The sequence below is a fragment of the Ochotona curzoniae genome, unplaced genomic scaffold, assembly GCF_017591425.1.
Source record: "Ochotona curzoniae isolate NIBS_2020 unplaced genomic scaffold, NIBS_Ocur_1.0 scaffold_3835, whole genome shotgun sequence".
Taxonomy (NCBI): domain Eukaryota; kingdom Metazoa; phylum Chordata; class Mammalia; order Lagomorpha; family Ochotonidae; genus Ochotona; species Ochotona curzoniae.
In genome coordinates, this window is record NW_024467114.1 from 3,322,592 (window position 1) to 3,345,857 (window position 23,266).

The 23,266-nt window shown below is 57.1% G+C and overlaps 1 protein-coding gene across 2 annotated transcripts; it reads left to right on the plus strand.

The window, feature by feature from the left end:
• Positions 1–914: 914 nt before the first annotated feature.
• NPC1L1 (NPC1 like intracellular cholesterol transporter 1) lies at positions 915–22,936 on the plus strand. Of its 2 annotated transcripts, XM_040964829.1 has the most exons (20): positions 915–932; positions 6,719–6,751; positions 7,359–8,893; positions 9,973–10,073; positions 10,284–10,456; positions 10,687–10,815; positions 11,209–11,391; positions 11,741–11,855; positions 11,982–12,109; positions 12,422–12,559; positions 12,837–12,926; positions 17,658–17,848; positions 17,948–18,072; positions 18,469–18,595; positions 18,692–18,747; positions 19,795–19,945; positions 20,071–20,302; positions 20,422–20,535; positions 20,620–20,782; positions 22,106–22,936. In XM_040964829.1, exons 1-20 carry the CDS (start codon positions 915–917, stop codon positions 22,321–22,323), a joined length of 4,020 nt encoding a protein of 1,339 aa, XP_040820763.1. In that variant the 3' UTR covers positions 22,324–22,936. The 2 variants fall into 2 exon arrangements, with proteins under 2 accessions (XP_040820763.1, XP_040820762.1); XM_040964828.1 differs by lacking the exon at positions 915–932 and having other exon boundaries at positions 6,701–6,751.
• Positions 22,937–23,266: the final 330 nt, after the last annotated feature.

Below are 23,266 nucleotides of genomic sequence, written 5' to 3' on the forward strand. Positions count from 1 at the left end.
GAACAAGACTCCAGCAAATGCTCCCCTCCCTGGAACAGTGGCTCACTATGTAACACCTCACCAGGGTCAGGGCAGCTGTGTGCCAGGCACGGCGTGGGCACATTCAGGGCTTGGATTGTCACCTTGAATACCCATGGAGTCCAGCATGTGTACCTGCTAAGGAGCAGTGGGGTGATGGGGCATTCCTGGCCATGCCTGAGCTGGAGAACAGGGCTACAGCACTGGGTGCTCACGGAGCCCCCTCCCCCCACCAGAAGATGTCTCACTGTGATTGGGCACTTGGCCCTGGCACGAGAGCTTTGTTCCTTGGGGGTGTTCATCTGCAAGTCCCCTGGAGGGTGGCCAGCCTCTGCCGATGTACCTGTTCCTCAGACTGCTCTGCACACTGAGTCACATTGGTGGGGGCAGGCTGCCTTTCCCACCACCTTCCTGCCTGGCGAGGCTGCTGTGCTGCTTCCTGCACCCTGGTTTGAGGTGATGCCGTGATGAACACTAGGCCATCTGTTTTCCAGGTTGGCAAGCTGAGGCTCGGGTGGAGGAGCCAGCCCAGTGGTGGGGCAGGCTGGTACTCAGGCCTGAGGGATTCTAGTGTGGCCATGGAGGTGGAGGCTGAGGCTTGCAGCTGTCTGGAAGCTCCATGCCCACCCTTGACGGAGCCTGAAGCTTTGTCCTTGGGCTTGGCACTGACACGTGGCATGGGGAAGTGCAGGTGTCCACTTGATGTGGACTTAAGGGCAACAAGACCAGGACCTGTTCACACACCTCATGTCCAAAACTCAGGTCTAGTTGGGCACATTGCTTGATTGGCTTAATTTACTAGCCTGGGTGTCCTGCTTTCTTGGGACTATGTTTTGTTTGTTTTTTCTAATGTTTATGAGAGATATTGATCTTCCATTCTGTGACTCACTCCTCAAATGCCTGGAGCAGCCAGGGTTGGGCCGGCCTAAAAGCCATGAGCACAGTCTCTCATGGGGGTGGCAAGAACGTGAGCCCTCGAGCCAGCACCCCTGCCCCCCAGGCTGAAGCAGCAGCTCAGCACTGAGGTGTGCTGCCCACCCCTGGGCTTTGGGGCCTTGTGTTGGGTGATTCACTAAGACAGGAAGCCCCACCCACTCTACGATGCTCTAGGACTTGAGTGTGGCCTGGGGTGGGCAGTCAGACCCCTGGCCTTGCAGACACCTCTGCAGGCCCCCTCCCGCTCCTTGGGCCCTGATACCTCCGAGAGGCTTGGCTCAAGGCTGGAAGTGGTGCAGTGACCTTGGGAGCCCCCCTGCAGGTGAGGGTCCCAGCAGGAAAACCCCGCCCCCTGCCACCCAGGCCCAGCTCTCAGGAGGGCTGAGATGGCAGCGCCCACATGTGGTGGTAAGCTCCAGGGGCCAACAAGCTCTGGTACTCCCTTTTGGACCAGGTTCCTTGCTGGGGGAGGTGTGGCCTCTGCCCCAGGGAGTGGAATTTGGCGCTGGTGGAAGTGGGGCAGACTGATCCCAGATAACAGAGGGCAGAAGGTTCCAGGAAGGGAAACCAGTGAGGCTCGAGGGCTGAGTGGCGTGAGTGGGCAGGCACAAGGCAGCGTGGCCTCTGGGAGGGGCCGCCACAGCTCCGGAAGCCTCCTGCTCTGCCATCTTTATTTCTTAGGGAGGTGAGTAAATGTGTGGCAGGAACTTTGCTGTCTTACTGTATACATACACGTTCCATAGCAGCAAGGACACTGCTGGGAGCGTGCCAGGGCCTCGCCAGCCCCTTTCATTCCCAAGCAAAACTCCGCAGTTAGATTCCAGCTCCCTGTTCCCTGCTCTGTCCCTGCTAAGTACTCTCTCCTTTCCAACACTGTAGATTGTACTACTCCAGGAGCCTCCATTGCCCGTCTGGCTCCCTGCTTGTGGCCTGGAAAAGCAGTGGAGGATAGCCCAAGGCCTTGGGACCCTGCACCTGCATGGGAGACCCAGAAGAGGCTCCTGGCTTCTGGCTTCAGATCACTTCTCTCTGTAAATCTGCCTTTCCAGTAAAAATAAATTAAAAAAAAAAAAAAAAGATAACCCAATAAAAATTAGAAAAAAAAAAAGAAAATGCATGTATCTGGAATGTAATTTTTTTCTGCTCCCTTTCCACTGCTCTGGATGTAGCTGTAAGGTCTCCACCTTGTGGTCCTGAGGCATCAAGGGTAAGGAGAAGCTAAGATGTGAAAAATGATGCCCCGGGAATGGCACTGGCACAGAAGGCAGGCAAGGAAGTCCTAGTGTCCAGCTCCCCTGCAGACACACTGGGAAAGCAAGCTGGGGGTCTGGCGCTGCTTCGCACAGAACGGGGAGGGCTCTCTGGCCCTCTGGCAACAGCCTCCTGTGCTGGGGAGGGGTTGCCCGCCTGCTTTCACCCTTGTCCCGCTTGCTCCATTGCATGCCAGCCCTCCTAACAGCTCCCTGACCAGTTCCCTCCTGCCACCCAGAGGGAGCTGAGTAGGCCTGAACAAATGAGCAAGCGCACCTCCACCCTGGGCCCCACAGCCTGGTGCCTATTTCACTGCAGGTCAGGACTCAGAACGCAAGTGGCCTGGCGCCAGAATCGCCTGAGCCAGGACTGGAGATTCCCAGGTCCACAGCAGCTGCAAACACAGCGGACTGTGCCCCCTGCTTGCCCGGACAAATTGCCAAGTCCCAGCTGGGCTTTACCTGTAGGCCGGCTGCTAGCCCAGGAAAGCCCAGCTGGGGTTGAGGGAAAAACTTTGTCGGGAAGGCTTCCGGCCTGGGTGCTGGGACACTGCCTTTCTCCCGGAGTCAACGTTTTGGCGGTGGTGACCTGTGTGAATGTGTGTGGTCTGATGTCACGCCTTGGCAAGAGTGGCCTTTGTGGATTTGTCTGGTTCCTTTGGAAGCCATCTTCCCCTGCATCCGTGACGCTGTGGTTGAAAAAGGGGCATTAGTGATAATGTAGTTATTGTGGGGATCCTTCCTTGTCATTTAAAAACATTATTCAAGGCTGTAACTGTTTTTGGCACTTTCTGAGGTCTTTTTGTCGGGGGAGGGGAGTTGTTTTTTTTTTTTTTTTTTTTTGCTAGAACTTTTGTTATTCTTTTTGGTCACTAAAGTTGCTGCCCTTTTTTTTTTTTTTTCAGATTTTTGTTTGAGAGGCAGATTTTATAGAGACCTAGAGAAGATCTTGCACCTGCTGGCTCTTTCCCTAAATGCCTGTAATGACTAGATCTGGATCAAACCAATGTCAAGCGTTTCCTCCAGGCCCCCACGCGGGTGCAGGGGTCCCGTGAGTTGAGCCATCCTCCACTGTTTTCCCAGGCCACAAGCAGGGGGCTGTAGGGGAAGTGGAGCAGCTGGGACATGACTAGGTGCTTCCATGGGATGATGAAGCTACAGGCAACAGTTGAACCTAGCCACACCACAGCGCTGGCCGCGCATCCTCCCTGACAAGGAAGGTAAAGGCCTTCGTGGGAGCGGGCAGCAAGGTGGGCACTGTCCTTCCCATCGGAACCCAGATTCTGACAATTGAAAGGCAACTGCACCGCAGCAGGCGGGTCACCCTGATGACCCAGAAGTTGGGGGTGTGATTCCTCAGGTCTGTTCCAGTCAGACTAGCGTGTACATGCAAGTGCCCGTGGCCTGTGGCTCAAACCCGTGCTGGGCTCAGCCCTGGCCCTGCCCTTGTTATCAGGCAAAAGACTTATGAGCTCCAGGATGGAATGCAACACGGTTCCACCCTCACAGCCCTGAGCCATCCTGATGTCTCCAGAACCCCTCTATCTCACTCAGCTGGATAGCTCCACCCCGGCCACGGAGGGCGGCTTTTGCCACTGCTGCCTAGTGAAGGGGCTCACAGCGTGCTCTTCCTGCACCTGCTCACAGTCATGTTCCATACACAGCCAGGCTGCTTCTTAAGGTTTATTTATTTTTAAAGATTTATTTATTTTTTTTTGTTGCAAAGTCAGATACATAGAGAGAGAAGGAGAGAGAGAGAGAAATATCTTCCATCTGATGATTCATTCCCCAATTGACTGTAATGGCCGGTGCTGAGCCAATCCGAAGCCAGGAGCCAGGAGCTCTACTGGGTCTCTCATGCGGGTGCAGGGTCCCAAGGGTTTGGGCTGTCCTTGACTGCTTTCCCAGGCCACAAGCAGGGAGCTGGGTGGGAAGTGGAGCTGCTGGGATTAGAACTGGTGCCCATATGGGATCCCGGCATGTTCAAGGTGAGTACTTTAGCCGATAGGCTACGGCGCTAGGTCCAAGGTTTGTTTATTTATTTGAAAATCAGAGTTAGAAAAAGAGATGGTCCATTTGATGGTTCACTCCTCAGATTGCCACAACAGATTGAAAGTGGAGCAGCCAGCCACTTCCCATCCAGCTCCCTGCTTGTGGCCTGGGAAAGCAGAGGACGGCCCAAAGCCTTGGGACCCTGCGCCCGTGTAGGAGACCTGGAGGAGGCTCCTGGCTCCTGGCTTTACATCAGCTCAGCTCTAGTCATTGCAGTCGTTTGGGTAGTAAACTTGCAGATGAAAGATCTTTCTGTCTTCTTCTCTCTATAAAGCTGCCTTTCCCATGAAAATAAATCTAAATAAAAAAAAAAAAAAAGAAGTAGAACCACCAGGACTCCAACAAGTACTCACATGAGGTGTAGCCTTGTAGGTGCTGGCTTTACCCACTCTGCCACAACACTAACTCCACATTCAACTTACAAGCAGAGAAAGTCTAAACTGTCCTAGTACAATTGCAAAATTTGACAGCAAATACATACAGAGGTGGGGTGGAGGGAGTCGCCTTGTATGGCACTGCTGGGATCTGAGAGCCACACCCTTGGGGATGTCACCCTTTCCTTGGCTCAGGCTGCCATCAACCCTTATCCAGGCACAGGGCCTGGGAATCTGATAAATCCCTGATAATGGGAGTGAGGAGCTGTGCACTTGGGAATGGTAAACACCAGCTTGTCTCCAGGAAGGTCAGTTCTCAAATGGAGAAGCAGGACCGGGCCTAGGAAATCCTTTCCTGAGAAGCAGAAGTGGGAGACCTGTGGCTCTGTGGGTCAACGTGCCGTTGCCGGCCTGGGATGGGGCCGCAGCAAGTACTTGTGGTTAACGTCCCTGGGCACAGTGGCAGGGGCTGTGTTGATGTATGAACATGCATGCCATGGGCACACATACACAAACCACAGCCTGGGCAGCTTCTCCTCCAGGTCACACTGGGGTGCCCTCACTCTGCGGTCCACAAGACCCCTAGTGGCCTTGGGTCTGAGCCCCATCCTCGTGTGGTGCTGGGCTGTTCACAGATGCGTAGCTGGGTCCCTCAGAGGCAGTTCTTGTCTGGTCACTCCCAGTCCCTTGCATGCCAGTGGTGACTTCCAGTAGTGAGGGTCCTGGACCCTGCAGCATGTTAGCTGCAGGTGCCTGGGGCCAAAGCTTCCAGGGCAGAAAGGAGGTGAGCTGCAGAGGTGGGCTGGGTGAGAGCCCCTGCACCCCTGGAGGGACCCAGGGGTAGTAGCTTCTCTTGAAGGCATCTTGGTTGGTTTCCTGTGTGGTCCCCCTGCACACCTGCCACCCAGGTCCCCTGTCAATAAACCATGTGTGTTGGGATCCTTGTCTGAGGAACCAGATGGTGAAACCAGGACAAGGAGAGAGAGGCCAGCTTCCTGGGTCTCACTCAGGGTCTGCCAGCATGCGACCAGGAAGGTGCTGGGGTGTTGACACTAGGGCAAGGGCCTCGGTCATCCTTGCCACTAGCCTGGGTAGCAAGTCAGGGAGTCTGGCAAGGGTACATGGAATGTGAGTGGCAGCCAGATTGGGGCACAAGCAGCAGGCCCCTCCCTGATGCTGTTATGGGGGAGGGGGTAGCCATGCTGGACCTTCGGTCGCTCAGCCTTGGTGATAGTTCCAAGGTCCTGGCCCATCCTGGTGATACTGGGAGGCTGGGGGAGGCCTAGAAGTTTCCTATCGGGAAGGGACAGAGGTGTGTTCAATGCACCTGGACTCACGTGGGGCAGGGCTGCTGCCCAGGAGGGTTGAGCAAGGGAGCCAGGTTGACCTTAGGGAGCCAGGGACAAGAGAGCCAAGGAAGGAAGTGGGTAGAGTGAGGGGTGTGCCCACCTTGGCCCTGTATAGGCTCTGTCCTCTGTGGGTGCCTGCAAGGGGCTTTGTTTTCTGCTTCATCCACCTACTGTCTTATCAGTCTATTAATTATCGACAGTTGCTAAGGATGACAGTTGGAGAGTGCAACCAGCCCACAGCTGGCCCCAGGCTGGAGGAAGCAGGGCAAAGTAGGGGGTGTGAGGCTACCATGGGGAGGGTGTGCAGACTCTGGGGATCCCCTGAGCCCTTCCAGTGCCCGGGGTTCCACCACTGCCCTGGGTCTGGCACCAATTCCAACAGAGACTGCCTAAGAGGGGGTGGTAGTGTGCCCAGGCTGAGCTTGGTCTGGATTTGATGGCTTTGGGAGGTGGGTGGGGGCCCACTCCACTGGGAGGATCAGGAAAGAGGGGCCTGTGGAACGGGAAGCACTGTGGGAGGAGCTCCTGGTGATCATTAACCTGCAGACCTTGGCCCTATTGGTCCTCAACTAGTCAGGCTGGGGCTGTCCCTAGGAGCAGGAGGCCACCTTACTGTGCGTCCCCAGGGGCCAGCCCCTGCCTGTTGGCTGGCCTGCCTGCCACAGTCCCTGTGTGCTCGAAGCCTGGCCTGGTCCCCAGTGAACCCTCTCCGACCTTCAGGATGGTAGTGGCCCTGCAGGGCTGGCTGCTCTGGGCTCTGCTCATGCAACAGGTGAGGCCAGCATTCCACCCTCCCCCATGGTCTCCTGTCGTGGCCCTGAGGGATTGCAGGCTCCTGGGAGGGGGTTGTGTATGAGAGGGTCTCCGGGGCACAGGGCTGGGGGGGCATGGGAGAGGAGAAGCAGCTGGGGAGGGGGTCCCTGGACCTGGTGGCAGGATGGACAGGGGGTGGGGTGGGGTGGGGAGAACAGATCTGGCCTGGTCTGAGACCAGCATCATGAAAGGGGAGCGGGTATTCTGGGGGTGAGAGGTGGTCCAGGCTGGCCCCATGCTGGGAAGGGGGGCAATGCATCTGTCCCACACCTGGTGTGAGAGGCCTGGCTTATGGCACGAGCAATACTTGTAAGTGGCCCAACCTGTAGGGTGGACTTTGGTTTGGGGGGCCACAAGGCCCTCTGGAGTGGCCTCCGCCTTTCCTGCTACTGTCCATTCCCCTGCAGGGTGAACTTCAGGTCTTCATGGGCCTGGTCATGCTCGGGAAGCAGGGCCTATGTTCACTTAGAGCCCTTGTCACTCTGGCCCCAGTGGACCCCCCCCACACACACACACCTCTGCCCTCTGTGTCCCACTCAGCCCATGTCCGTCCTGACCACCCACAGGCCCACGGAGAGTTGTACACACCCGTGCACCAAGCCGGCTACTGCGCCTGCTATGAGGAGTGTGGGAGGAACCCAGAGCTGTCCGGGGGGCTGACGTCGCTGTCCAATGTGTCCTGCCTGTCCAACACGCCAGCCCGCCTCGTCACGGGTGAACACCTGGAACTTTTGCGGCGCATCTGCCCTCGCCTCTACAACGGCCCCAACACCACCTTTGCCTGCTGTTCCCCCACACAGCTGCTGTCATTGGAGAGTAGCTTGTCCATCACCAAGGCACTGCTCACGCGCTGCCCCTCCTGCTCCGACAACTTTGTGAGCCTCTACTGCCAGAACACCTGCAGCCCCAACCAGAGCCTCTTCATCAACGTGACACGGGTCATCTCCCAGGGTGCCGGCCAGACCCCGGCTGTCGTGGCCTACGAGGCCTACTACCAGCGCAGCTTCGCTGAGGCGGCCTATGAGTCCTGCAGCCGCGTGCGCATTCCGGCTGCCGCCACGCTGGCCGTGGGCAGCATGTGTGGTGTCTATGGCTCTGCTCTCTGCAATGCCCAGCGCTGGCTCAACTTCCAGGGCGACACGAGCAATGGCCTGGCGCCGCTGGAGATCACCTTTCACCTGGGGGAGCCTGGGCAGGTGCTGGATGGTGGGATGCAGCTGCTGGATGCTGAGATTGTGCCCTGCAACGAGTCCCAGGATGGCGCAGCTGCCTGCTCATGCCAGGACTGTGCTGCGTCCTGCCCGGCCGTCACCCAGCCCCAGGCCCTGGACTCTACCTTCCGCATCGGCAAAGTGCGGGGCGGAGTGGCAATGGTCGTCATCCTTTGCAGCCTTCTGGCAGTGCTTCTCCTGATCCTCGTGGGTGCCCGTGTGATCTCGACCAAAGCCAAGGCCAAAGCCAAGGCCAAGGGCAAAACCAAGACAGGCACTAGCCTCTCCCACCGCATCAGCCTGTCCATACATACCTTCCTCCGGCAGCTCTTCGAGTGCTGGGGCAAGTGGGTGGCCTCATGGCCATTGACTGTCCTGGCTGTGTCCTTGGTGGTGGTGGTGGCATTGGCAGCTGGCCTGGCCTTCACAGTGCTCACCACGGACCCCGTGGAGCTGTGGTCGGCCCCCAACAGCCAAGCCCGCAGTGAGAAGGCTTTCCATGATGAGCACTTTGGCCCCTTCTTCCGCACCAACCAGGTGTTCCTGACAGCCCCCAACCGGTTCAGCTACACATATAACTCGCTGCTGCTGGGGCCCAAGAACTTCAGCGGGGTGCTGTCCCTAGACCTGTTGCTGGAGCTGCTGGAGCTGCAGGAGCGGCTGCGGGCACTGCAGGTGTGGTCGCCCGAGGAGCAGCGCAACATCTCCCTGCAGGACATCTGCTATGCGCCCCTCAACCCGCACAACACCACGCTGTCCGACTGCACCATCAACAGCCTCCCACAGTACTTTCAGAGCAACCGCAGCCGGCTGCTTCTCACGGCCAACCAGACGCTGATGGGCCAGACTGCAGAGGTGGACTGGAGGGACCACTTTCTCTACTGTGCCAAGTGAGTCCCTACGGGAGCCCAGGAGGGAGCTGCCCCCACAGCCTCTCTCCTTCTCCCCTCGGCTGCAGTTCCTACTCACCAGCTGCCCCATGTCCTGGCTTCAGGCCTCCTGGAAGGATCTGGCAGGCACATCTTACATCTGCCTTTGGGATTTCCTTCTGGTGTCTGTGCCGTTGGCAGCCCATCGAGTCCGTGGCAGGAATGGAGGGAGTCCTTGGGGAGGGAGGGTTCCTGCCCAGTCTCAACTACATCCTAATATGGTTGGCTTCATCCACAAAGCCAGCCAGGCTGGGCACTGGGTGGGCCCGCAGGAGCATGGACCCCTTGAAACGGCATGGGCCTGGGGTTTGTTCTCAAGCCTGGGATGACAGCACAGGAAAAGGGGAAGCAGCATCTTGGGGCCTTGGGAGGTGAACAGCTTGGACCTGGCAGGTCTCTGGGACTCCAGCGTGCCTAGGCCAAGTTTGAGAACCACAAAACCAGATGAGAAAGTCCACACTCCCTGCTCCTGCTCCTGGCTCCTTGACTTTGACCAAAGCCCTGAATCCCAGCTGCTTCCCAAGTACCTATGACAGGGGCAGGACACAGGGGCCCCTTTGACCAGCTTACTCTCCTTGGAGATCATCTTGGATGGCACTGAGAAGTGAGACATCGAGGGGGCTCCTCCTGTGACAGCCCTCTAGGTGGAGCTCAGGAACCAGAACCCCCAGCTCAGAGTCCAGGGATTCCCCAGTGGCAGGACTTCCAAGGGCTTGGGGGCGAACTGGGGCCACGCCAGACCTGGGGCACAGAATCTGTGCTTCTGGGAGGCAGTGGCTGAGGTAAGGACACATGGGAGATGACTAGGCTGAACCTATAGGCTGGTTCAGCTGAGGCTGGGAAGCCTAGAGGCTCATGCTGAGGAACAGGCCCGGGAGGTGCTCTGGTTCAGAGGTGCCTAAGGCAGCCCCTCTGCCCCTTGGGAGCCTGCAGGAGGACAAACCCCTGATGGGCTGGGCTGGGCTGGGCTGGGTAGCCCAAAGCCAGGATACCTGCAGGGTATCTACAGAGCCACACCCATCCTGGCTGTCTCCCGGCAGTGCTCCCCTCACCTTCCAAGATGGCACGGCCCTGGCGCTGAGCTGTATAGCCGACTATGGGGCTCCGGTCTTCCCTTTCCTTGCTGTGGGGGGGTATGACGGTAAGCTGGGCCAGCCTGGCATTTGGGAGGGGGAGAGCAACAGAGGTGATGGGAGCAGGGGCCGTGGTAAAGGGGGTCCCCTCGGTTCTGTTGGGGCCCTGGCTTTGTACCTGGGCACACAAGTCTCTTCCTGAAGGAGGGTGTGGAGAGAGAGGCCAGGGAGGTGGCTGCCAGGCTAGAGCTGCAGGGGCTGAGCATTTCCCTTCACAGGGGAGGACTACTCAGAGGCAGAGGCCCTGATCCTGACCTTCTCCCTCAACAATTACCCTGCGGGGGACCCCCGCCTGGCCCAGGTCAAGCTCTGGGAAGAGGCCTTCGTGCGGGAGATGCAAGCTTTCCAGCTTCAGAGAGCTGACAGGTTCCAGGTCGCATTCATGGCCGAGGTAGGGTTCCGCAGGGGATCCCCAGTTCTGCAGCTGCCAGCCCAGTGGGCTTGAGTGGGCTCTTACATCGCCGTCCTGCCCCTGCACCTTCCTGGGTGACCCTGGGCAGTGGTTGCTTGCTCATCAGAGGGAAGGCCAAAGCTGTTCCCGGGGCCTTCCCAGGACTCACGGTGGGCTGCTGGGCACTGTGACCCAGCGTGAGGTCAGTGAGGTTGCGGGTGTGTCTGCAGCGCTCGCTGGAAGATGAGATCAACCGCACCACGGCAGAGGACCTGCCCATCTTTGCCATCAGTTACCTCGTCACCTTCCTGTACATTGCTTTGGCCCTGGGCCGCTTCTCCAGCTGGCGCCGAGTGCTGGTGAGAGGGGGCAGGGTAGAATCAGGGGCAGCAGGGAGTCCCGGGCCTCTCCAGTACCTCCAGGGGTCTGTAGACCATCAAGAGAAGCATACCTCCTGCCCCACTCATCCACAATAAAGCCAGGATGCAGGGGACATGGGTCTTGGAAGTATGCCCAGGGGTGCTTGGGCCTTGGTGGGTCCTGGGCCTGCCCCTGGGGAGCACAGCCTTGTAAGTGGACAGAGATGCAGATCCTGGCTCCTCACTGCAGTGGACAATGGCCAGCCCTCATCCTGAGGTGGGGGGTTGGTACCGAGCCTGCTGCCCACCTGTCTGGCAGGTGGGAGGTGGTAGAGGGAGTGATGTTCGGGCAGACATTCATGTGAGCATGCAGCTGAGCCTGGTGCATTGCAGGTGGACTCCAAGGTCACACTGGGCCTGGGCGGGGTGATCGTGGTGCTGAGTGCGGTCATGGCTTCCATGGGCTTCTTCTCCTACCTGGGCATCCCTTCCTCTCTCATCATCCTGCAAGTGGTACCTTTCCTGGTGCTGGCTGTGGGGGCCGACAACATCTTCATCTTTGTTCTCGAGTACCAGGTGAGATGAGAGTCAGCTCCATGCCCTGGGTAGTGCCTGTAGCCTGAAGTGTGCAAGCATCTGCGGGGTCCCCTGCATGCCACAGCGATGTGATTGGCTGGCTGTGCCTCTGCGTGCATGTCAGGCCCTCCCGCTTCCACAGCTCTGCAGGAGGGCAAGCACAGCCCAGCACTCTTGTCAGTAGCAGTCAGGGTTCCAAGATGGCTTGGACTGAGGATGCTCAGGGTCCAGGCCCTGGAAGCGGGGATTGGGGTGTGTAGTGGTTGTGGGGCTGGCTCCGTGCCTGGGCCTGGCCCCAGGACTGGGGTTCCTGCTAGCTCTGGAGTGGTTCCCTGCTCTTCCTCCACAGAGGCTGCCTCGGAGGCCTGGGGAACAGCGGGAGGCCCACATTGGCCGTGCACTGGGCAGGGTGGCCCCCAGCATGCTGCTGTGCAGCCTCTCCGAGGCCATCTGCTTCTTCCTGGGTGAGCACAGCTGGGAATGTTCGCAGGCACTGGACCCTGGCATGCCCCTTTCTCCCTGCACCTGTTGGAGCAGGTGTCCCACCTGTCCTGGGCACCAGGGAACCTGATTACTTCCTGTCGCTGCAGGGGCCCTGACCCCCATGCCAGCTGTGCGGACCTTCGCCCTGACATCTGGCCTGGCAATCCTGCTTGACTTCCTGCTTCAGATGACTGCCTTCGTGGCCCTGCTGTCACTGGACAGCAGGAGGCAGGAGGTAGGAACAGCCAGGTCAGGCCTGGGGCCCTGCTTGAGTGTGACCCTAACCCAGGGAGTGGGCAGGGCCCTGTGTCAGGAGAAAACAACTGACCAATTTCTCACAGAGATAATTTCTAGAGATACAGCCCAACTGCCTAGAGACCCAGGGTCAGAGCAGTGACTGCCACAAGGCATCTAATGATAATGTCAAATTCAAGATGGAGACAGGAGGCCTTTGATCAAGATGTAGATGAAAGCTTGGAAAGCAGCACATTGGCTGTCCCCCGAGGGTGGGCCTGGGCTCTGCCTGAGGGGCGCTGCCTTTCCCAAGGCTTCTCGACCAGATATCTGCTGCTGCCTGAAGCCCCGGAAGCTGCCCCCACAGAAGCCAAGCGAAGGGCTCCTGCTGCACTTCTTCCGCAAGATCTACGCCCCGTTCCTGCTGCACAGGGTTACCCGCGTGGTTGTGGTGAGTGGGTTGGGGCTGCAGGCTGGGGGCAGGGCTCTGGATGCTATAGGGAAGTCAGTCAGGTGCAGGAGCTGGTCCACAAGGCTGCTGGGTGGAGGACAGGGCCTGGGATGTTGTGTATGTACGTGGGGGGCGGTGAGTTAAGTGTAGGAGCTGGTCCACGGGGCTGGGCCAGAGTCTCCCCCACTTGGGGCGATGCCAGGATGCTCTGGCCATAGACTTGGAGGAAGATGGGGGCTGTGGAGGGGGATGCTTCTCACACAGGCCTTCTCTCCAGCTGCTGCTGTTTGTGATCATGTTCGGATCGAGTCTCTACTTCATGTGCCAAGTCTCTGTGGGGCTGGACCAAGAGCTGGCCCTGCCCAAGGTGAGTCTGGGTGGCTCCCAGCCCTATGACTCCAGGGATTCAGGAGGGGCAGCAGCCCACAAGGGCCAGGGCTAGGTGACCATGCAGAATTGCCCACGGGCCCTGAGGAGGGATCACCTGGGTGTAGGGAAGGAACAGGAGCGGTAGTCCCAGTGGGCAAGATGTGCTGGTTCCCTGGGAGTGGCCCTGGAGAATGACTGCTGACCCAGCCCCGGTCCCTGATGTCAGGACTTTACTCGCTCACCCACGCTCTTCTAGTGGGGTTGAGGGGTCTCCGCAAGGTCTGATCTGAATCGCTCTCATAAGTAGCGGTGTGCAGCGTCTTGTTTTGTGATGACTGGCGACTTTGCCTCTTGCCTGGGCGAGTGGCCCATTTCTAAATTTGTCGATGAGTTTGGAGAGTTCTCTGTGGGGTTTGAATGTCAGTGCCTAGTCAGCTATGTGACCTGCCAGTATTTCCTTCCTTTCTCTGGTTTGCCTTTTCACTTGGTTCAACTGTTGTGCTGACACGCAACAGTTTTGAATATATTTGTAAAAATCCAATACGTTCTTTTGTTGGCTGTGACTTTGGGTCATAGTCAAGAAATGATTAACAAATCCAAGCTTGTGTCTTCTTCCAAAAGTTGCACTTCTGTAGATGTGACCTTGCGCTGCTTTCTGTACATCCTGTCGGGGCAGGGTCTGAGTTTGTCCTTCACTGACCCGACATCTGCCCTTTCTGCTGTGGACTGGCCTAGGCAGCTGGTCAGCTTCTCAGGAATTTAGAATCCACAAGGAGCAGTTTGGGAAGGACAAGGCTAATTTCAACTCACAGCTGATGGATTCACAGCTGGAGACTGGCTAGCCCCATTTGTCTGGCCCTGGGGAGAGTGGAGCGGAGCAATGCACAGTGTGTGTGTGTAGGAATGACCACATGATGAGACAGGGAAGATGGAGAGAGGCACAGGAAGTGTGCTAGGTGTACCGGGCAGCTCTCTCATGAGAACCCCTCTGAAGGCGGCAGTGGCCTGAAGAACTTACCCAGGCGCCCCTCCCAGCTCTCAGCTGGGAGCCAAGTCCCGTGAACTCACAATAGCACCCTCTCAACAGGAACTTGACCAAGGGTGGGTGGTGTGGTTCACTGGACTAAACTGCCTTCTGGGTGCTCACTGTGATGGTGTAGTTGGTTGGCTAAGCTGCCCCTTGCGGATTAGTTCCATTTGCAGGCATTTGGTGTGTGAACTGGTGAATGGAGAATCTTTCTGTTTCTCCTCTGTTTATCTGCCTTTCCAATAAAAAGAACTAATTCCTCTTTACAAAGATTTATTCATTTTTATTGGACAGTCAGATAAGATATACAGAGAGGAGTAGAGACAGAGAGGAAGATCTTCTATCCGCTGGTTCACTCCCCAAGTGGCCGCAACAGCCAGAGCTGAGTTGATTCGAAGCCAGGAGCCAGGAGCTTCTTCCAGGTCTCCCATGCGGGTGCAGGGTCCCAAAGTTTTGGACTGTCCTCCACTACTTTCCCAGGACACAAGCCGAGAGCTGGATGGGAAGCAGGGCTGCCAGGATTAGAACCGGTGCCCATATGGGATCCTGGACGTGCAAGGTGAGGACTTTAGCCACTAGGTTATCACACCGGACCCAAGAAATAATTCTTTTTAAAAAATAAACTGCCATATTGAATGCCCACCTCCCATGTCAGAGATCCCTGCATGTGAGTCCCACCTCTGCTTCCACCTTAGCTTCCTGTTGATGCATGGTGATAATGGATGGTAGCACAAAGGTGGGGGTCCCTGCTACCCACGTGGAAGACCCAGCTGCGGTTCCTGGCTCCTGGCTTAGACCTGTCCCAGCCCCCATGTCATGGGCACTTGGGGAGTGAATCAGCAGAAGTAAGATGTCTCTCTGGTCCGTTGATCTGTAGGTCTTTCTATGACAGTGCCCCATTATTTTAGTGTAAATTTTGAAATCAGAGTGTGAGGCGTCTGACTTTGCTCATCTTGTCAAGATTGTTTTGCTTGTTCCATGTGAATTTTAGGATGCATTTTTCTATTTCATCCAAAAGAAACCACTAAGATAGGAATTACATTAAGTGCGAAGATCACTCTGGCAATACTGGCTCCTTACAAACATTGGACATACTCTAGTTCATGAACATAGGATGTCTTTGCATTTGTTTGTGTCTTCTTTACTTCCTTTAAACAAAAGCTTGTGGTTTTTTACATACAGCTCTTTCACATTTTGGTTAAATTTAATCTTACCCATTTAATCATTTTTGATGCTGTCAATAGCATTCTAAACTTCCTTTCTGGGTTGCTCATTGACAGTATACAGAAATATAATTGACTTTTGCGTTGTGATTTTGTTCTTCAACAGTGTGGAATTCGTTCATTCTAACAGATTTTTCAGTGGAACATTTAGTTTTATCACCCAAATGGCTGCATCAGCCAGAGCTGAGCCGGTCTGAAGCCAGGAGATTCTCCCTGTTCTCCGTGTGGGTATAAGGTCCAAGACCATGGCATCCCCTGCTGCTTTCCCAGCACATCAGCAGGGAAGCGGATTGGGAGTGAGGCAGCTGGGGCTGGAAGCAGCCTCTATATGGGACGCTGGCAATACAGGCACTGGCTTAACCCACTGCTCTGTGATGCTGGTCCTCTTTGTAGGTTTTTCTTTTTGTAGTGTCTTGCTCTGGCTTTGGTGCTAAGGCAGCGCTGGCCTCACAGGATGAGTCAGGAAGTGTTTTTCCTCAATGTTTTGAAAAGTTTGATCTTTTCAAAAACATTTTTCAGAATACTTTTTTTTCAAAATATCTTTTCAAATTTCAAAATTTCAGCACATGATTGTGCTGATTCTTCCTGACATGTTTGCCAGGATGTAGGGCATATGGCATGGTGGTAAACAAGTGGCTTGGGACACCCACATCCTATGTTGGAGGGCCTAGGTTTGAGTCCCAGCTCTGCCCTACCATATTTGTTTAGTGGTGTGTGCTCTGGCAGGGAGCAGGTCCCTGGCTTCAGCCTGGCCCTGCCCCAGCTGCTGTAGGCATAAGTTATGACCTAATATGTAATTTAGCCTGGAGAATGTAGCATGCGCACATGAAGAGAGTGTGTTGCGTTGTTGGGCTGAGTACGAGATGCTGGTGGTGTGGGCGTTTGCTTTACTCACTGTGCCAGCCTCTAGAGGGCCTCATTTTAGTCGTCTCACCTTCAGTTGGCTAATGCTTCTCCCAAGTGCTCAGATCTGCTTGTGAATTCTTCCATTGAGGTTTATTATTATTATTATCATACTTTTTAAATTGGAAAGTCAGAGATACAGGGGGGGGGAAGCTTTTCCTCCCGATGATTCATTCCCCAAGTGGCTGCAATGGCCAGAGCTGAGCCAATCCAAAGCCAGGAGCTAGGAGCCTCTTCCGGGTCTCCCATGCAGGTGCAGGGTCCCAAGGCCATGGGCCATCCTCGACTGCTTTCCCAGGCCGCAAGCAGGGAGCTGGATGGGAAATGGGGCTGCCGGGGTTGGAACTGGCACCCATATGGGATCCCAGTGCGTTCAAGGCGAGGACTTTAGCCACTAAGCTACTGTCCAGACCCTATTATACTTTTTAAGGTCAAGAATTTCTTTTTGGGCTTCCAGATTAATGCAGCGTTTCTTTGCTGTAAGCAAATTTGAGATGGTTGCCTTAAAGTCTTTTTCTAGCAAGTCTGCTATTGACCTTTCTTGGAAATATTTCTGGCCAATAATATTTTTTGAGTGGGTCGTATATCTAAATATTTTGTATGTCTGTAATTTTTGGCTAAAAAGTGAACTTTCGAGTCTGAAACATAGTGACCTGGAGGGCAGTTTTTGTCACTTCCCTGGGCTCTGCTCATCCATTTGGCCACACTTCCCTATGTCATGTCCAGCTGAGGTGTGGAGCTGGTGTCTGCCCAGTTCTTTTCTGAATTACCACCTTTCTCTGGGCCTGTGAAATCACTTGCTAAGTCTCTCTATACTTGTCATTCCTGGATGTCCGACTCCTTCATGCGTATATCCCAAAGGACGGCCAAGTGTGCTGCCAACAGGTGCTGCAACTACAGGCCCAGTGGTTAGGAAATGGCAGGGCTGTGCATGAGTAGGAGCTGTGTTCATGCAGGGTGGTGTGTGTGTTGTGCCTGCATCTCCACGGGCATGCCTGTGTGTACCTAGTACTTGTGAGTGCCTGAAGGTATGCTTATGTGTGTGTCTGCATGGTCTGAGTGTATCCTAGTGTGTACACCTGTGTGCATATCTGAGTGTGACCCTGCATGTGTTCCTGTGTGTGTCTTATATCTGAGTGTGTACCACGTGTACCTGAATGTGTGCCTGTGTGTGTACTCGTGTCCTGTGTATGTGAGTGTGTGCCTGTTTGTGTAACTGAAAGGGTGCCTGTGTGTACCTGTGTGTGTGCCTGAGTATGTACCTGTGTTTACCTGAGTGTGTTTCTGTGTGTGTCCCCGTGTGTACCTGGGTGTGTGTCCCTGTGTGAGGCACTCCATGTGTGTCCACTGAGTATGTTCATCTCTGTGAAATCTGAGTGAGTGCCCCAGCTGGACTCCGGAGAGCAGGAGTTGGAGTATGCAGCATGCCTTTGCAGACGCATGAGGCTGTATGTTCCCTGTGTATACAGGGCGCCTGTGGCTGTATGTGTCCCTGTGTGTACGGGTGGCTGTATGTGTCCCTGTGTGTCTTAGGTGTGTGTGGCTGCCAAGGCTCAGTGCCCTCCTCGTCCCCCAGGACTCGTACCTGCTCGACTACTTCCTCTCTCTGAACCGCTACTTCGAGGTGGGGGCCCCAGTGTACTTTGTCACCACCTCTGGCTACAACTTCTCCAGTGAGGCGGGCATGAACGGCATCTGCTCCAGTGCCGGCTGTGACAGCTTCTCCCTTACCCAGAAGATCCAGTATGCCACAGAGTTCCCCAATCAGTGAGTGTCAGCCATCCCTGCCCCTGCACCCACCCACCACACATCATCCATGCCAGGGCTGAGAAGGTCCAGCCTGATGCCTACTCCTCCCACACCCAGGTCTTACTTGGCCATTCCTGCCTCCTCTTGGTTGGATGACTTCATCGACTGGCTGACTCCATCCTCCTGCTGCCGCCTTTACATCCAGGGTCCCAATCAGGGCCAGTTCTGCCCCTCAACTGTCAGTGAGTGGCGGACCCCATAGAGTTCACTGCCCCATAGCCTGGGGAAACTGAAGAAGAAGGGAAAGCCTGGCCAGGCTCCCTTAGCCCTTGTCCTCTGCAGGATCCTCGGGAATAGGGCCCTGGGAGGAGCATTTGTGTGGGCAGTGGGCGGCCTGTGCGCACGTGGCACCTGTTGCATCTCTGGGGCCTGTGTAGGTCCCCAGCGCCTCTCCCCTGTAGCTGAGGGCAGCTGGTTCTCAGCTGGAACCCATGCAGTGATGTCATGGCAGGCGGCAGCCACTGCTGGGGTGGGGAGTGCAGTGGTGGTGGTGGCGAGGGATGGGGCAGAGCCGGGGTAGGGAGGAGCAGAGTGCCAGAGTGCTGCTGCTTGCTGCCTGGGGCCTCCTGTCTCTGCAGACTCCTTGAACTGTCTGAGGAACTGCATGAGCCTCACGCTGGGCCCGCTGCGGCCCTCGGAGGAACAGTTCTACCAGTACCTTCCCTGGTTTCTGAGCGACGCCCCCAACATCCGATGTCCCAAGGGGTAGGCCCAAGACCGGGACATCAGGCAGGGGGTGAGCTGGGTGGAGGGGAGCAGGGAGGCCTCGTGCCCACTCAGTCTTGTCTTGGCCTTCCGCAGCGGCCTGGCAGCATACAGCACCTCCGTGAACATGAGCTCCGATGGCCAGATTGTAGGTAGGTGTGGCCTCCCCTGCTGGGGCCACCGCAGCTTGGGTACACCCTGTGTCCAGTGTGCCATTATCAGATCTGGGTCCTGGGGCCAGCATAAATTTCAGGGACTTCTTTCATTGGCAGTTGATGCTTTTCTTGGCATCACTGGCACTCAGTGTGCCCCCATGTGGGCCGGGGTGGCTGGTTGAATGGATACCAACAGCCAGGGACAGTGACAGGGAGCTGAGATTGGATAGCTGTGAAAGGGACCCTGGGTCGTGAAGTCAACGCAGCGGTGGCAGATGCAGGGGTGCTGCCTGCCGAGGCAGCTGATAAGGCTGGGTGCCCAGCCTGGCGTGGGAGTTGGGCTGGGACCGGCTGCAGGGGGCTGCCATCCCACCCCTCAGCTTCTCTCTCTCTCAGAGCTAGAATCTGCCCCAGCTGACTCCTCCTATGAAGTTCCATTTCCTGCAAGGGAGGTCCACCTTGACAGGGGCCTGGTCCTTGGTCTCTGGTGCCATAGGCTGTCATGGGCTGAGGGTAGGTGTGAAGGGAGTGGACGCAGGAGCCCACCTGTGACCTGGGCAGGACCTGGCCCCTCTGACAGCAGCGTCGGCGGGAACATGCACCCAGGTTAGCCACATGTGGAAACTGCCAGAAACACAAGGTGCCAGTCCCCTGGAACCTCTGTGAGGGGCTCCTGCAGAGGCTCCCAGACCGCTGCTGGCCAGCTGTGTATGTCCAGGAGCGCTGTTTTTCCCACCTGTGTCCCATGGCAGGGGCTCCACGGTGGGTGTCTCGCTCCCTAGCCCCTGGCTAGCAGGATAGCATACCTCAGCATGAATTTCAAAAGCCCTATACCTGCCTTGCAGCCACACACTGAGGGGCTAGGGTTTCTCCCCAGACCTCTTCCGCCCAAGGTTGGCCTGGACTGGGGTGTCCCCCAGCGCTGGTGTAAGGTGAAAATTCAAACCCCTCAGTCAGGGTCTCAGGGGGTGGCTTAAGCAGAATCTGTCCCCAACGCACGCGCCGCTGACCTTGCCTCTGTCCCGTGGCGCGGCCCGCCCCCAGCCACTCGGTTCATGGCCTACCACAAGCCATTGAAGAATTCCCAGGACTTCACGGAGGCTCTGCGCGCATCCCGGGCGCTGGCAGCCAATATCACCGCTGGCTTGCGGCAGGTGCCTGGCACAGACCCAGCCTTCGAGGTCTTCCCTTACTCGTGAGCACCCCGGTGGGGCGGGGAGGGGAACGGAGGCGGGGTCGCTGCGGGGCCTGGCTGCGGGGATTGGCTGGGCAGTCTCCCCTGTGTCAGTGAGGTGACCACGTCGCGCCTGTGCCCTGCAGGATCTCCAACGTGTTCTATGAGCAGTACCTGACCGTGCTGCCAGAGGGGCTCTTCACGCTCGCCCTCTGTCTTGTGCCCACCTTCGCCGTCTGCTGCCTGCTGCTGGGCCTGGACCTGCGCTCCGGCCTCCTCAACCTGATGGCCATCGTCATGATCCTCGTGGACACGGTGGGCTTCATGACCCTCTGGGACATCAGCTACAACGCCGTGTCCCTCATCAACCTGGTCACGGTAAGGGCAGGGTGAGAGGAGAGCCTGGGGCGACTGGAATGCAGCTTCCCAGGCCCCTCCCAGTTCCATGTTCAGCGAGCCCTGCCTGTGCCCACGCACTCTCCCCTCTCTGCCCCCAGGCAGTGGGCATGTCTGTGGAGTTCGTGTCCCACATCACCCGCTCCTTTGCCATTAGCACCAAACCCACGAGGCTGGAGAGGGCCAAGGAGGCCACCATCTCCATGGGCAGTGCGGTGAGTGGGCTGGGCCGGGCTGCTGGGGGCTCTACCTGACCCTGTGCCCCTGCCACCACAACACCTGGCTGTGGTCTCCCTCAGGTGTTTGCAGGGGTGGCCATGACCAACCTGCCCGGTGTCCTCATCCTGGGCCTGGCCAAGGCCCAGCTCATCCAGATCTTCTTCTTCCGCCTCAACCTCCTGATCACCCTGCTGGGCCTGGTCCACGGCCTGGTCTTCCTGCCCGTCATCCTCAGCTACCTGGGTGAGTCGCCCCAGCACCGCTGTGTGCCTTTAGAGCTTGGCCTTCAGCTAGAGTGCGTACACAGCTGGCGTCCCCGCTGGGACACATGGCGCAGTCAATCATCAACTCAAGTTTTTAAAATATTTTATTTATTTGAAAGGCAGAGTGCTCTTCATCTGGGTCTCCCGTGTGGAGTAACAGAAGCCCAAAGACTTGGGTCATCCAATGCTTTCCCAGGCACATTAGGCAGGGAGCTGGATTGGAAGCAGAGCGGCTAGTACTTCAGCTGGTGCTGCAAGCAGAGGCTTAACCTGTTGTGCCCCAATGGCAGTCCCTTTTGTCACTGACCTTAAAAATGCTGGTATCAATCTTACGGATCAATTTCACACCTCCTTAATAAGTGTCAGGAAGAACCTCCCTTCTTGATGGCTGCGGAACTCCACCTGCTGGGTGCTAGGCTCTTCTGGAATCTTTGTGATATGACCAGTGCTTCCCTGAGGACCTGGTGGCTGGGCCTTTGGGTGTTCACTGCTGCTGTTGAACCAGACAGTTCCTGCATTTGCACTTGGGTTAGCAGTGAGTGTGAGGGCACCCTCGTGCCCAGAGGTGACCGTTAGACCACAGGCTGCCCTGCACAAGATGGTTGGGTCTCATTTCTCCCCCATTGGACCCTAACAACAAGGAGTGCCTGGCAGCAGGTGTGGGAGATTCTGTTGGGCATTGGTTCAGGAGTCCTCAGTCGTCCCAGCCCCCAGACCCTTGCCCCACCCTGGGCAGGTGGGCTTCATTCTCCTCCCATTGCGGACCAGGGTCAGCTGGAGCTTGGGTTGGGGTGTGGATAGGTAGCGGCGTGGTGCCGTGCCTCCCTGGGGTCTTTTAGGAACTCCTGAGCCCTCTGGGGAAGAGGGGAGTATGGTTTGGAGGACTGATGGGAGAGGCCCCAGGCAGGGCCAGGAGGGCAGCCCAGGGCCTCCACCACGGGTGTGGCTGCTCCTTTGCGGCTCTGGAGCACCTGGTCCCAGGGCAGGGTGGCAGGGGAACAAGGAGCATGCAGATCTGCCCCACCCCACACAGTAGCCAGGACCACTTGCAGCCCTGGGTCATGTAGGCAGTGAGCAGGAAGGGCCGTGGGCAGCTCCATGGCAACCCTTGTGTGGGAGCCTGTGCAGGCAGGGGGAGCCCATGGGTGAGGCAGCTGTAGAACCCCTGGCCTGGTGCCGGCTTCTCCTGGCAGGGAGCACAGGCGATGGTGGGGCTCAGCTGTGCCTAGACGTCCTCTCCAGGCTGCGCCCCTCGTCCCCTGCCTGGCTCTGAGCAAGGGCCTCCATCCTTGTCCTCCTTCAGGGCCTGATGTCAACCCAGCCCTGATAGCTCTAGAGCAGAAGCAGGTTGAGGAAGAGGAGACGGCGGCGGAGACAGAGGCGGCGGAGACAGAGGTGGCTGGGGCAGACTCCTGGCACAGGCACTCAAACTCCATTTCCAACCCTTACGACAACTTGGGCTTTGAAGATGGTGCCCAGGGTGCAGGAGCTGCCAGCAGCTCTGTGCCCCACAGAGGGTGAGAGTTCTGAGGGCGCCAAGCCCTGTTCAGGCCCCGGGTCTGGGGTGAGACTCCCCAGTGTGGTTCTTCCACTGCTCCCCTCTCTTAGGGATGGTGCAGGAGCAGGTCTGACACCCCGGCCCTGAGGTGTCCAGCGGCACCCAATGGTTTTGGGTAAAATGAGTTGACCTCCGTATTGTGGACATGGACCTGGGCCTGGGGGCTGCTGGGAACAGACACACTCCACACCTGTCCCGCACTCAGGGTCCCCCGGCTCCTGCTTCTCAGTCCCGGCCAGGTGCAGCTTGATCCCGCATCTCAGCACTCACTGCTTTTCTCCTGGACAGTGGCCCTGCAGGATGTCCAAGAAAGACCCGCGATGTACTTGCCGGGTGGCGGGGAGAGGAGATGGGCTTCTTCATGTGCAGACAGGCCTGGACAGAGGCCTCACAGTCCTTGCAGGCACAAGTCACCCCCGTGGGAAAAGGTGCAGTTTGGCCTCCAGGCAGTGCCTGTTGGGACTGCCCACTGGCCATGCAAGGGCTGAGAGCTTGTGGGGAAGTCTCCAGGAGGACAGGGAGAGGCTGCGTACCTGTGGTGTCCTCGGACCATGAATAAATATTTTCTGAGCAGAAGTGCTGTTCTCTGTCTTATGTCCCTCTGGGGGAGGGTGGGGAGTGGGACAGGTTTTGTCAGCGTCATAGGTGACATGTGTGTGGGAAGCGATTGCTGGAGCTGTTGGCTCTGGCCTTGTCCCCTTGCTTCTTCCTAGGGCCAAGGGGGCAGCCAGGCCACCGCAGGCCTTGGTGGAGTCCTCTCCGACAGGAAGCTGCAGACCTGGGGTCACCCAGGGCCGGACTACTGCCTGTGTTCCTCTGGAAGCAGCCTGGGGAGCAGGCAGCAGGGTCCCCCAAGCCCCGAAGAAGCCACCAGCCCCTGGAAGGACAGTGATCCTGAGCCAGGAC